This window comes from Sceloporus occidentalis, unplaced genomic scaffold (assembly GCF_023333645.1).
Source record: "Sceloporus occidentalis isolate IW3139 unplaced genomic scaffold, rSceOcc1.0.p SCAF_1, whole genome shotgun sequence".
In the NCBI taxonomy this organism is placed as follows: Eukaryota; Metazoa; Chordata; class Lepidosauria; order Squamata; family Phrynosomatidae; genus Sceloporus; species Sceloporus occidentalis.
Genome location: NW_028316981.1, coordinates 256,417,558 through 256,432,502, shown reverse-complemented (window position 1 = coordinate 256,432,502; position 14,945 = coordinate 256,417,558). Strand labels below are relative to the sequence as shown.

At 40.6% G+C, this 14,945-nt stretch overlaps 1 protein-coding gene across 4 annotated transcripts in view; it reads right to left on the bottom strand.

The window, feature by feature from the left end:
• The window catches only part of EPB41L4A (erythrocyte membrane protein band 4.1 like 4A), a 121,958-nt gene that overhangs the window by 42,993 nt on the left and 64,020 nt on the right, over positions 1 to 14,945 (bottom strand). For all 4 annotated transcript variants that reach the window (XR_016277429.1, XM_089492281.1, XM_089492277.1 and 1 more), the window contains exons 7-10: positions 12,558 to 12,678; positions 9,442 to 9,529; positions 7,766 to 7,854; positions 6,182 to 6,245 (exon numbers count right to left, since the gene is read on the bottom strand). Coding sequence is in view for 3 of the 4 variants with exons in the window: in XM_089492281.1 (XP_089348407.1) it covers positions 6,182 to 6,245; positions 7,766 to 7,854; positions 9,442 to 9,529; positions 12,558 to 12,678 (362 nt within the window). In the remaining variant the exon portion in view is untranslated. The remainder of the gene's footprint in view (positions 1 to 6,181; positions 6,246 to 7,765; positions 7,855 to 9,441; positions 9,530 to 12,557; positions 12,679 to 14,945) is intronic.

The window sequence follows — 14,945 nt, the reverse complement described above, 5'->3', positions numbered from 1 at the left end:
TTCCCCCTTGCAAAGATGACACAGTATATTTACATCTTGCTACGTACTCTCTGGCACACACTGTGACCTTGGACATCACCTGCTGGTTTGAGTCAACCAATTCCAGGCTTCTGCAAAGTGAATAACCATTTCCAAAATGTTACACCTGAACATTTTCATACACTCTATACCTTAACATTCCCCTCCAAAATGTACAGATCTATGTCATGCCTGTGTGTCAGAGTTGTGTTGTCATGGTACCATACCAATCACACAGGATAGCTGCTCATGTCTCTCCACTGGCAATGCTTTTGTGAAGACATCAGCCACATTGTCCCTGGTATCTATGTACTCCATTCTCAAGACACCATTCTGGACCATCTCCCTGACATTTCGGTACCTTACACCAATGTATTTAGTGTGACACTTTAGGTTTTCGGTTTCTGCCATGGCAATGCAGAATTGTGAGTCTTCATACACTAATGTTGGTTCTGTGCATTTCTCACCTAGATCTTCCAGTAACTGTCTAACCCATTGCACTTCCCCTGCAATCTCTGATAAGGCTGCAAATTCCGCTTCCGCTGTGCTCAAAGCCACACAATTTTGTTTTCTGCTTCTCCAGATCACTGGACTTCCTGCAAATCTTATTAATAAACCGGTCACTGATTTTCTGTCCATTCGTTAAGATGCAAATGAGCTGTCTACAAAACATTCTAGCCTTTCTAAGCTACCTTGAATAACTAGTTTCCTATTTTTACTGCCCTTCAAATACCTTAACACATGTTTCACTGCAGTCCAATCAGCCATCTTTGGTTCACTAACCTTCCTACTCAAAACACTAACTGCAAATGAAATGTCAGGTATAGTATTGTTAGCAATAAATAGTAAACTGCCCAGCACACTCCTGAACAATTCTGGATTCTCAGAAATTTCTGTTGATTCTGAACTGGCATAACCAGGAGTCATTTGGGGTTTTTACTGCTTTTGCACTCTGCAAACCACATTTCTTTATCAATCTCTCTATCTTTTTCTTCTGGCTTAGCAAACACTTGCCATCTTCAGTCCATTCAACCTCAATCCCAAGGTAAGACTTCAGATTGCCTAAGTCCTTCAATACAAACTTTCTGGACAACTCTTTCTGTACTAGCTGCACCTCATGTTCTGACTGAGCTGCCACGCACAAGTCATCCACATAAATCACCAAAGTGACTCCTGTCCTCGTGTACACACAAGCATCCGAAACGCTGCATTTGAGCCCAAGCTTTTCAAGCTCTTCAGCTCTGTCTACCACATCAAACACTTCATTTTCCAGCAAAGACAAATACTCCCTGTCCATTGCAGAAAACCACTTCTCTCTTTCCTTCTCAGGATAGCACTTCAAATCCTGGAAACTCTCAGGCTCATCAGCTACCACAGTACAGGCTCTAACACTCTGTACAACAAAACGCTCTGGAAGCTTTCTAAGGCCCCATTCAGACTGGTATAAAAGACGTGGAAGGAACTGGGCTGATCCAGATGCCCCTCCCCCGAATCGCTCCGTTAGCAAGTGCCCACTACAAATTTGAAATCGAATGCATTCTGTTTGAAATCGAATGCATTCTGTGTCTGCTGGCGAGGTGGCCGCTGTCAATCAAGCGATCGTCATGGTGACGTTTTGCAGGGCATCAGAAAGTGTCCTCCCCCTCCTCCCTTTTTTTAAAGAGCCAGGCACAGGGTTAATTTTTTATAAACCTGTGGGCATTTGGGTCAGATCTGCCCCTGTCCCAGGCAAAGGATGGAATTGTCATGCATTTTTTTATGCTTTTAAAAGCAACATTTGTAGCTTTCCCTTTGCTCAAAAAAAATTGTTTAAAAATGTAACATTGATTGTAAGTGAGGTCTTTTGCAACATTGTAGCTTCCCCCTCTGCTGAACTGACCCCTTTCCTCCTGCTTACACTTTGCCATTGCCTTCCACTGAGGCTGAGAGAGAGTAACCTCATGGAATCAATTGGGAATAAAGGGGAAATGCAGCGCATTAATAAATAATAATAATAATAATAATAATAATAATCCAGGAGCAAGAGGAAATAAAGCACAAGCAAGCACACAGACATGTCACCCCAAAAATCATGCGCATAAATTGTCAAAAGAGGCTGCTTCTGCTGCATCCATTTCCCTACATCCCCCAGCCTGGGCAATCCTCCTCTTCCTCTTCCTCCTTCCTCCTCCTCCATCACTTTCTCCATCTCCCCCCCACCCCCAGCCCTATGCAGCCCAGCCCCCCCTTTTGCCACCTGTCACCCTTTGCATCCACCTTTTGGGCTCTTTCCTCCTCTCTCTCCCCTCTGATGAGGGGAGGGAATGCTCTAACCCATGGAATCAATTGGGAATAAAGGGAAAATGCAGTGCAGGCATTCTGACTGTAGCATCCGCATATAACAGTAATAATAACAATAACAATAACAATAACAATAACAATAATAATAATAATCCAGGAGCAAGAGGAAATAAAGCACAAGCAAGCACACAGACATGTCACCCCAAAAATCATGCGCATAAATTGTCAAAAGAGGCTGCTTCTGCTGCATCCATTTCTCTACATCCCAGGCATGTCACCCTGAAAATCATGCGCATAGATTGTCAAAAGAGGGGGGGGTTGTTTCTTTGATTGGGGGTTGGACTGGATGTCCCTTGGGGATCCCTTCCAGCCTTGGGATTGTGAGGGAGAAGAGCAATGGGGAGGCTGCGGGAGCTGGAAGTAGACCACCCCCCTTTTTCCCTCTGACACACACACACAGAGAGAGAGAGAGAGAGAGAGAGGCATCTCTCTCCCTGCTTCAGCTGCTGGAGGCCTGCTGCTGCCTGGCCAGCGACCCTCCTCCTCCTCCTCCTCCTCCTCCTCCTCCTCCTCCTCCTCCCGCCATCCCCTGGCTGCCAGGCTGGCTCTCGGGGGAGCCCCTCTCTGGGTGCCAGGCTCCAGGCTGGAAGCGGCTGCCTCCGTGGGCATGCAATGTGCCCTCCTGGGGTTGGCCAAGTCCCCCAGCAAGAGAGGCAGCCTTGAATGGCCCCGGAGGGAGCAGGGACCAGCAGGAGAGCAGGAGGAGGAGGAGGAGGAGGAGGAGAGCATCCCCTTCCTCCCGGCGCCAGGAGCCCTGCCCGCTCCTTGCCCAGCAGCAGCCCTTCTTCCCAGGGCTCTTTCCTCTTCCCCCTCCCCTCCAATGAGGGGAGGAAATGCCTTGTCCTTTGCCAACCCTCTGACCTAAATCTCTCCCTCAATTTGCCTTGGTCGCGATCGGTGCCAAGTTCTCATTCCCAGGACCCGCGTTTTTTTAAAAGAAACGGTATTTGCGCCGATTTCAAAAACACCGCGCTAGGGGCCATTTACCACGGAACGGGTGTGCAAGCCTCGGATTCACTTGTGTGAGATTCGGGGTGAGTATGAACTTCACGTGATTGAATCGGTTTGGGAACCGATTTTTTTTGTAGTGTGAATGGGCCCATGGTCTCTGAGTTCTTCTAAGCACAATCACTTTCGTTCTACCACTCTCCTCCTCACTCTCAGAGCTAGTTTGAACCTCTGTGTCTTTCACTGTCACATGCTCAAACTTTCTAGTTGTTACTGGTGAATGAAGTGTAGGTTGTGTTTGTATGTGCTGCTGAAGACTACACACATAAATTACAATCACACACCACTGAGCAATTCGAATTTTCTTTTAAAAGAACCCTGTCCAGCTACAAGGAGCAACCTTGACAATAACTGCAGAGGTGCTGGGTCTGGAGCTCTGACACAATTCAAGCAACTAGGAAAACCTTAAACTTTCAACATTCCTAAGCCAAGACTCCCAACAGCAGCTCCTGAGCCAGGCTGGCAAGGGGGAAGCATTACCATTCCCTAGGGCCACTCACTCCATGACTGACTCTGTAAAGACTATCCTCTCCTAAGGAAGGAGGTGGAAGCTGAAAGATAGAGTCAGTACCTGGGAAGACACAAGGCTCAGCAGGTATAAGAGATCTATTACAATATCGTTCCAGAGTTTTTAGTTTTAATTGCTGTTTTTATCCTTGATATTGTATTTTTAATATGTTATACTATTTAATACTGTCTTAAGGGGGGGAGGGATAAAGTGTTTTTAATTGTGATATTTTATATTTTACTGTTGTTAACCGCCCGGATTGGTTTGCCAGAGGGCGGTATACAAATAAATATTATTATTATTATTATTATTATTACTGAAAGACATGCCCTCCCACATGTCTCCGTTCCACAGATCTTGGAAAGGGAAATGTAGCTCCTAGCTATGTACTGACTGCCCCATACCATAAGCTCAAAACTGTTTGCTGGATGTGATTCCTCCCAATCTTTTTCTGGGTGTAACCACTTCTAGGACTAGACAGTTTGGACTCTGCCACCATTTATCATTCTGTTGTGCTTCCTGTTTAACAATGATCAGTACAAAAAGAGGCAGAAAACATGTTGCAGCTTAATTTATAGGGAGACACACTCAATCTGGGCGATCTGATAAGATGTGGTGGGATTCCATTTTTTGTCTGTGCCCCTGGAAATCATGAGATACAGTGCAGTTCATATGTTTGTCCTCTTGTACAGAACTGGGGTCTATGGCAAAGGATAAAAGAATGTGAAGCAAGACAGCAACCATCTCATAAGGAGAGGCAGCAGAGTGTCAGAACTGAACTTTACTTAAGAAGCTCATTCACCACATGGAAAAAGCAGGATAAGCATTAGCCCACAACACAAATTCCTTCCCTGTTCTTTTATAACTCTTTTCCTAGTTATATTTTTCTGTTTACACCCTAATAGAAGAGTCTGTACTATTAAATATTTTAAATATACTTGTTAAACAACCTCCTTAAAAAAATAAGTCACTTGTCTTGCTGGTCTCCACCACACACACCATGCTTGCTAGCTTTGTAATACAATTATGTATACAATTATGTATAAGTCTAGAAATTTTAGTCAAAACATTGACCCCCCAAAACTGAGTTAACTTATTCACAGGTCAATGTAAGTATTGTACTTTAACTCTTATTTTTGAAAAAGGAATCATCACCTGGCGAAAGGCAAGCCCACAATCTCTCCTGGAATCACTGACTCCCCTTCTATTCTCTCATCCATCCAGCCTTTAGTATGAGCACAAACATGCCTGATGGAATTTTGTAAATGTTTTGGCATTGTCTTCCATTGCTTCATCCTTGAGATACTTTGTTCATACCTCTAAGTTTTACCCTTGACTTATCCATGGGTCGTGTCAAAATCCATAATTTTGGCCCCAAACCTGCCCTTGACATGAAGTCAACTTACAGACAAGTATACAGTATATGGTAACCCTTGTCATGATTCCACATTGGAAATTAGGCAACCAAGGTTAGAATGCTTTTAACCAAGATTGGCTGTAGAGAAATGCAATATGAAACTAGAATATACTGGGCTAAGGAGAAGAGCTATGTGAATTGGAAAGAGGAATACACAGTCTCACCACTCACACTCACAGTTTCAAACCAAAGTTCATTAGTTCAAGGTATAAGTTTTTAAAAGCGTGATCTGGAGAAAGTACACAAAATATTTTGTATCTTTCTTCTTTGAAATACTTCCCTAAAGCATTCTTGTCAGGGCTTGACATTACTTGAGTGCTGTCAAGCTGTTTGATATCATAAGCACGATAGTAAAGTCTCATTTAAAAGCCACAGCAAATCAACAAATCAGTCACCAGCCTTTTTACCACAAGCCTTTCGAAAGCTTCCAGATCTCTATTCATCTTCTTAAATGTTTGAAATAATTTCAAGGCGCTTACAGACAAGTTTATTATATACGCATAAATTATAGTAAGTAGGACAGTATTTCCACGCAGTCTTAGAAGACTCTATGACTATAGATGGTACAAATAAAGTCCCATTCTCCTATAAGAATGGGACAATCCATGCTCAATTTTAACAGACAAATTAGCAGTGGACATGGCATCATCATCTCTTCTATAAAACTCCTCTTTTGTGTTTCTCAAAAGAACAAATAGAATTAAGAAGACATGTTAGAAACCATTCGAACAAAGACGAAGGTTTTGCTATTAGATACATTTAAACACAATCCACATCACATTTGCTTAAAAATAAATCTCATTGTATTCAATGAAATTAATTCTTTGTAATGTGTTTAGGACCAGGTACTTAATAATCTTTGTAATCAGGCTACAAAAATATAAACTTACATCTTTTCCCAGAACTCTAAGTTCAAACTGAGATTCCTTGAAGTGGACCTTTGTAATTCTTGGCCTAACAGTTTGAAAAAGATAAAAGTACCACAGATTAAATAATAGAAATATTATATGACACATGAGGAAGGGTGTAGTTTTCTAAGAGAGACAGCTAAACAGTACTTTAATAAATAAATTCTATCCACTATTGAATGAACCCTGAAAAATCTAACTCTAAATAACATAATCCTGAAATCATGGCAGGCATTAACAGTTGGAATACAAGTGGAAAAGGTAAATCAGTGGACTCTTTTGGTTCTCCATAGCAGTTTTATCAAAAATGCCTTCTCCTGAATGAAGCTGCATTAGAGATTGCTCCTGATAAAATGTTGCAGGAACTATGCTAACTACAGACTGTTTTTCTTTGCTATAATAAGTGTTAAAAGACTCATTAGAACAGGTGTGGACAACTGTATGACCCTTCAGCTGTTAGTGAAGTGCAACTTCCATCACCCGTCCCTTTGGTCTATGCTGGTGAAAGTATATGGAAGTTGCAATATAATTCTGCCTACTTCTTCATTAGAGAAGGAATTAAATACACTCATTATGGGGTTGTGTAGACTGTCTATTAAGACCATCCTGGGGGGGGGGGGGGGGGGGAGTCAAGGCATGGCATCCATACAATGCACACCCCGCCTCTGCCCCCATGGCAGCATGACACCACATGCTGTTCCACATGGCGCAAGGCATCACGGCACTCCTCTGGTGCTACGTTTACACAACATAGCCCCAAAGAAGCACCTTAAAGCCGCGACACCACAGCCTTTCCAGGATGCAAAAAGGAGCTGCTTTTTGTGTTTCCTTTTTGCACCTGGAAAGGCCAGATCGGGGCTGCAGCATGTAGTTGCTGTGGCCCCAATCTGGGGATGATGGAGTGTCCTTCAGAGACAGTCTGCACAGCCACTTGGTGAGCAAAATATTGTGAAACTATTGTTTCCAGATTGAGATATATAATTATGAAGCTATCTGAATAATGTAAATATTTTATAAACAGAACTTGCATTAATAAAGAACACAATGTCTGGCATCCTGCTTCTGAATTATGATGGCATAAATTGGAGTTACACCATCCCAACACTTTTTGTGGTCACTGCAAAGGTCCAGATCTTCTATCAACTGTGAAACAGAAAAAAATCATCCCCCAAACCTACCTTTTCTCAGCTGCAACCCCCTCTCCAAACAAACCCAGCCATTTTGTAGATGATGGGAGTGGAAAAACAGACAAGTATTCAGTTAGATTAACATGCTAGATAAACATGATATCATGCATGGGGACCTCCAAATGACTCCAGGGGGACCTATAAATGCCTGTCACTATGTATCTAGCTATAGAAAAATAACTGGATGCTTGTCTGCTATTCCCTTACACTTCCCAGCTCCATCAACCAGGAAATAGTTGGAGGGGGAGGCTGCAGCTAAGAAAGGGTGGGTTGTGGTTTAGATGGAAGAATATTGTAGTTACATCTTGTAGCCATATCTGCCAATGCAGGATTGTGGCCATTATTTCTTAAACCCCATTATTTTTATATGCCTACTTACCAAAAATACTTTCCTACTTGCTTTTTATTCTTGTATACAACCACTCCTACAGGAGTTAATCCTAGAAAATATTCGGATTTGTTTTCACCCTGGAAAATAAAGTTAATACTACACATGTAAATAACACATACTTTTAGAGAGGGTTCCCTCTTTTTCTTCCCTGAATGCCCCAGTGTGGAGAGAGAGAGAGACTGGAGAACATTTCAAAGCTATTCAGCTGCCAAGGTGGCCAACCGAAAGCAGATCATGCATTATAATACTTAATTCGTTTTTTTAATTCATTAAATTTGTGTAAATTTAAGGAATTTTCAACATGAATATAAAACAATAGCTTCTGCAGCTCTGAACTACTAATTATCTGTCATTTCCTGTTACTGTGAACTTTTTAAGGGCCTTACTCAGCTTCTTGGTTTACTTTCATATTTCCTGCCTGAACATATCCTTTGTAATAAACTCCTTTTATCTTGTAATGACACTTAAAATAAATCCGTTGGATTTGTAATCCATATTATTCTTCCAGCACAGTTAATTGCTTTTTATATGGATATGCAACCACATTATATCTCGGAAAGTCTCCTTAATCCATGCTGTTCATGTCCATTTGAACATTTCTTTGAAGAAGAAGTAGTAGTAGTAGTAGTAGTAGTGCAGTGACTTATTAAATACTGGAGTTATTGTGTTTTTGATATCAGTCTTCCGTAGTCAATTCAAGTGGACAATTGTCCAGAATCCAAAGAACTGCATAGCCAGGTCCATATATTCAAATGGACTGAGCTACTATGCTCTATGGCAAATTCCTTTTGAGATTGAAAAGAACTGCAGACGCAATTTGTGGTTTGGCATTTGAGCCTACTGTTGAAAGGAAACAAGTTAATATAGTCTCGGTAGGTAAATGGGCTTTAAGCCAATTCCTAGTCCAAACTAAACTATTGAATCAATACAGTTTACATAGGTGTTGACTATCAGCAACTGATTTAATGGATCTATTACAGTTTTGAAAGCAATTAGATTTAGGTCATAATAAATTCTTGTGTGTGCCTAAAGTACCTCTCAAGAAAAAGAGGGAACTGAAATGTTCATTCTCAACTTCAGCTTTCAACTTCTACTTGACTGCTTAACTTGACTTTCATGATGGGAAGTTCCTTCACTGAACCCAAGAGTAACTGTACTTTGGCACAATGCCCCAAACATTAAAACATTACCTTTCAGACTACAGCTCACAGAAAATCCCCAGGCAGCATGGCCACTGGTCTGGTGAACACACTTCCTGCCTTCATAGTAAGACCACTTCCAATCTAGTCTGTAATTGTATGTGAAACATAGTTATCTATATCTAGCTGCCCACCATGGAAAGCAGGGGGCCAGTCCTCACAGTAAGAATATCACTCATGTCTTGCCCTGCACCAAGCATCAATTCTTATTATATGGGTTAATTTAGTACCATCCCTTTAAAGTTTCCTCCCCTTTCCAGAACACTTGGTGTACAGAAAAAAGACACAGGGAGCTCCTGGATCTGCAGGTAGTCACACTCACACTGCTGGCAGGGTTAATATTTAAAGTCCAGGAGCTTAAAGTTTCATGTGTTAAGCTTGAGTGCTCACAAAAATTAAGGGATTGTGACAACAGTCAGTAAAGCTACGCAATGTATGCCTTTATTTTTAAACAATATTACTCACGTAGACAGGATGAAGATCAACTCCATACATTTCAAGCGTCTTTGCCACACCTAGGTAATTCAGTTCTGCCTCAGCTGGAACTTGGCCCCTGTTTAATATAACAATACTACCTGTGTTTATTCAACACGAAGGAATTTCTTTTTTTAAAAAATACACTCGTGTGGCTTCCTGGCAAAGGTGAAGGATATTGACTTGTCTCTGATTCATAAGTATCCCACATTTTAAATGCTTTTACATCATTTCAAAATACTACTGTTTTAACAGAATAGTTTATTTAATAGTGTTTAAACTGTTTTCTACTACTATTATTAGTTTTTTAATCTGTTATGAGTCAGCTTGGGTTCCCTATTGGGAGAAAGTCAAGACAGAAACAAAACAAGACAGGAAGATGATGTAAAATAAGAACCGGGACTGCCATTACCACAAGTTATCATCACACCACCCTTTTGGAAGGAGAAACTGCACAAACAGGGTCTTTGAGAATTTGTGGGAAATTGCAGGGAAAGTGACTCATAGTCAACAATATTTGCATGGAGAAGGGAACAGCACTACCCTTGGTAAGAGGAACCAGTCATTCTTTCTAAGGCTTAATGCAGGTAGGTGTTCTGCTGTTTTATCCTACATTAGCCAGTAAGCTATTAGGTTTTTGTCTAAAGATGTACCTTTAACTTAACTATTACAACTCCAAAATATCCCATTTAAAAAAAGATTTACAGAACAACCAAAAATTGTTTACATTCTTGTACATAGTTACATTATTTGGATGTAATGACCTTTAGCATTTTCATTAGATAGTGCAGAATTGCATCCTTTGTTTTGCACAACTGTGTTGTCATTAAGACAGGCTGTAAAGTGGTTTGCAACTTTTTAAAATTTCTAAACATGACAGTGAAAAATAATCAAAATTGTTATGACTTTTGATGAGAAGTCTCCTTCTTTAGAGGCATTAACTTTTTTTAAAAAAAAAGACTTAGTGATATAAGACTGAAATACAAACAGAGCAAGTAGGTCATTATACTTCACAATAGGCTTGCAATATTTCACAGAGGCATTATAGAGATTTAATTCATTAATATACATAGGTTCCATAAAGAGGTTCTCTTGCAATATTACCCCCACCCCACAGCATCACTTTTCTCTGCGCATGTGTTAAATACAGTGAGCCCACACCACACACAGGCTCATTATAGGCAGCTTCCAGCTTATGTGGAAGCCACCAGGAGGATGGGTGAATGGCACGCACAGCGAGCACAACCCCCATTATATCTAATGGGGCTCAAGCATATGTGCTTTTTGCCTTATGCGGGGGGAGGGGGTCTGGAATGGATTCCCCATGTAAGGAAAGGGTGGACTGTAATATCAAACACCCTCAAGGAGCCTACCTAATCTTATCGATCGTGATACTGAAATTTTCACACGGAGGATAAGGACAGGAACAAAGTGGATTGCTCCTGTCCTTATCCTGTCCTATTCACATTATCGTTCCAAAGATTACCACATACAGCATACTTATCCCATTCTTCTTCCATCAGTCAAGTGTAATGACCCCGTCATTTGGTATTAACGGAAACTTCTGTTAATAGCAAATGACAAGGCCATTACACTTCAATGACAGGAGAAGAATAGGGTAAATGCACCATATGTGGTAAATCTTTCGCACGATCACGCAAGTAGGACAGGATAAGGATAGGAGCAATCCATTTTGCTCCCGTCCTTATCTTCCATGTGATAATCTCCTATATCTGCTCAGTCTGAAGAATGGCTCAATTCACCAGGTCGCTTCCTACATTTAATGCATTCAGTTTCTAAGACACAATAGTGCCAGGAAGTCAGTAAGCTTTAAAAAGTCCACTTCATTTCTGGGAAAAGAAGAAAGCTTACAAGACAATGTCAAAGTAAAGTCATTCTTCTATTACGTTCTAAAACAGAAATGTACAGCTTGCAGCACCAGCACCTTCCTGTGTACCGCCTCCCTCCTCATCTGGTCATGTCAGCTGCACAGAGAATTTCTGCTTCTTGAGTTCTTAACCCTGCTAGCTAACACCAGTCTTAGTGGAAATTGCTTGGAAACATGCTGAGATATGGGGGGGGGGGGGGGAGAGCAAAATGAAAACATGTGTGGAGAAAGCATGTGTGCACACATGTGTAGAATGCTTGTGACTATGTGCACATGGGTTGGTAGCCCTTGCTTCTCACAACTCCAAATATCATTCAAAAGTGAAAAGAATGAACACCTTGACTATAAAATAATGGAATCCATTATTATATTTCTGTATAATTACATTTTGTAATGTAAATTGTCATATAAATTTTACAAATGTGTTACCATAACAACAGATCGCAAGCATTTGTGTTCTTTATCTCACCAGATGTTTTCCCGTTTTGCTCCATTCTTACAAATGAATTTATTAATTCTTCATATTCTCTTGCCATATTAAAAATGCTGCACATCAGCCATCACTCTTGAATACAGAGACTAATCTCCCCAGTGTTTCACAACTTCTACAAACAGTGACATTCTGTACTGTAATCATCTTATCATTTGGCTCTATTCTCTGCTCATTTAGTTCCACAACCCATAACTTATTCACATGACTCATTTTTCAAATATGTTTTTCATTTCTCACCTTTCTGATTAAGAAATGTAAAATTCTGCCAAAGTATGCTGATAGATTAACCTTATCTTGACTATTATGAGTGCCACTAGACTTTTGTAAACTCTTACTGCTGCAACTTCCTCCTTTATTTCTATTTCTCTACTTCTGGTAGGCGTTACGTGTTTATGTCAATGGAGTTAAATGATTGTCCTTTGTCTTTTTGTATTTAACCATTCATATCATTTAAAGTGCCTCTGGTTGGAACCTGAAGACTGCATAGCATATGTCAATATAACACACTGGATATATTGGACACAATGCCCTAGGCTTAAATGGCACTTTAAGACATAAACTGGGTCATATATATGCTCTTCTTTAGAAAGGGTAAAAAATGCATACAAGCATATTTAAAATAGCAAACAGTAGTTCTTCCCATTTTCACAACTGCACTCTTTCTGAAATGAATTCTTCTGCATAACATTTCCTTTGCAACACTAGTTTATAAAACTAAATTCTTACATGAGTGTTTTGTGTATCCGCTCTATGGAATCTTCTAATTCTTCCTTCTGGTCTGGAACAAACCGATATTCTGAAACGTAACCTGCAGTGTGCTTGTACGGGTCATAGTCTCCAAGCTCAGCTACATAGTACACATAGAAAAAAGGTTTTCAATACTCATTCAATGGTCTGTCATTTCCCAAAATATTTTATTTCTCAGCCTAATTATTAGGAATATGTATGACAATGGAAATCTGGGATTTGAGGAAAGTGGAAGAATTGCCTTCCAAGAAAAAATGCAAGGTAATGGCATTCACTACAATTTAGCCAGGAGGAACAGAATGATCTAAAAACATTGGTCATGACAAAACCTCCTCTATTTTTTCACTATCAGTTTGTTTGTTTGTTTGTTTAGGATTCCTTAAGAAAGGGAGAGAGATATGGGGAAGAGAGCAAGAAAAAGCATAAACCAACAAAATGAACAAAAGAAAGGGAGAAAAAAAGCACAAAAAAAGAAAGAAAGGACAAAAATGATGATATATGGGAAGAAATTAGGATTGGATCCCACTTTGCAATTTAATCTTAAAATCAAGTACTGGGTATGACAATATTGAAGGTATGGTACAGAAGTGGAATAAACTCCTCTCTGAACATTCATAGAATAACTCCACTGAACAGTTAATAAGAAAAGGTGCTGCTTGGGGACAGCTGCTCCAGTAAAAGGGAGCTCACCTGTGGGGTTCCACAGGGTGCTATACTGTCCCCGATTTTATTTAACATCTATATGAAACCGCTGGGTGAGATTATTCGGAGTTATGGAGCTGGGTGTTATCAGTACGCTGATGACACCCAGATCTATTTCTCCGTGTCTCGTTCGTCAGCTTCGAATTCTAATGGCATCTCCTCTCTCAATGAATGCCTCCAAGCAGTAATGGGCTGGATGAGGAAAAACAGATTGAAACTGAATCCGGACAAGACAGAGGTGCTCATGGTAGTGGCCCCAAAACCAAGAATTGGGTTGCAACCTCCAGTCCTGGATGGGGTCACACTCTCCTCTAGTGACTGTGTTCACAGTCTGGGGGTGCTCCTTGACTCATCACTCCTGATGATAAATCAGGTAAATGCGACAGTCTAGAGCGCCTGTTATCAGCTTCGGCTGATACGCCAACTGCACGCTTTTCTGGAAGTAAGGGATCTCGAGACTGTTGTACACGTGCTGGTAACCTCACGTCTAGATTTCTGTAATGCGCTCTACATGGGGCTACCCTTGTACTTGATTCGGAAACTGCAATTAGTGCAGAACATGGCGGCCAGAGTAGTGTCAGGAACATTGAGGAGGGATCATATTACTCCGGTATTGAAGTCCCTCCACTGGCTGCCTATTACTTTCCGGGCCCAGTACAAGGTGTTGGTTATCACCTTTAAAGTCCTAAATGGCTTGGGCCCAAACTATCTCAGGGACCGCCTCCTCCCATATAATCCTCCCTGCACACTCCAGTCCTCTGGGAGGAATTTGCTACAGCCTCAAAGAGCTAGGCTTTCGGCTACCTCCCAGAGGGCTTTTTCTGTTGTCACCCCCAGATTGTGGAACGACCTGCCAGACGAGATCCGTCAATTGACATCTTTAGACAGCTTTAAAAAGGCTGTCAAGAGGGATCTCTTCTGGCAGGCCTTTCCGGAATAGATAACCCTGGCCTCAGGAACCCTGTTCTTATGAGAGTCCCCAAGGTCCTCCTTGGAAATGCTACCGTAGTCTACTGTTTTGTTTTGTTTTGTTTGTCTTGTAATAATGTGTATGTGTTAATGTTGTTTAATTAGTTGGTTTTAATTATAATTGATTTAATAATTTTTAAGGGGGGAGGGAATTTTGATCTACAATGTATTGTATTTTATTGTTGTTAGCTGCCCCGATTGACCTCAAGGGGCGGGATATAAATAAACTTTAATTATTATTATATTATATTATTATAAAAGCTAGTCCCACATATGTCTAACTCAATTTTCCAGCAATTCTGATACATCAGGTCAAGGAGAAAGTAGACTAGCAAGGTTTACTAATTCCCAATTGTTTTTAAAAGAAGCTATCTGGAATGTTGTATGAAGCTGATTCATTACACTGAGAAAGTGACCCTGCCCTCTTCAGAAAAAGAAATGTAAACAGCAAACATGAGGGTAAAAGAGAGGTGAATAGATGTACCTTAGCAATACTTCTATCCTCATGACCACTCAACTACAGATTTGAACTCCATAAACTAATTAAAGTAATAAAATTTACTAAATTGTAAAGATTTCCTAATCAATTTTGTGGCCTACAACTTTTACAAATACTAAATTTTCACAGGATAAATCAAGTGCAGTAAAGTTTCTCTAAACCTTTCCTATAACGTATTTGTGAGTAAGCATACTGGA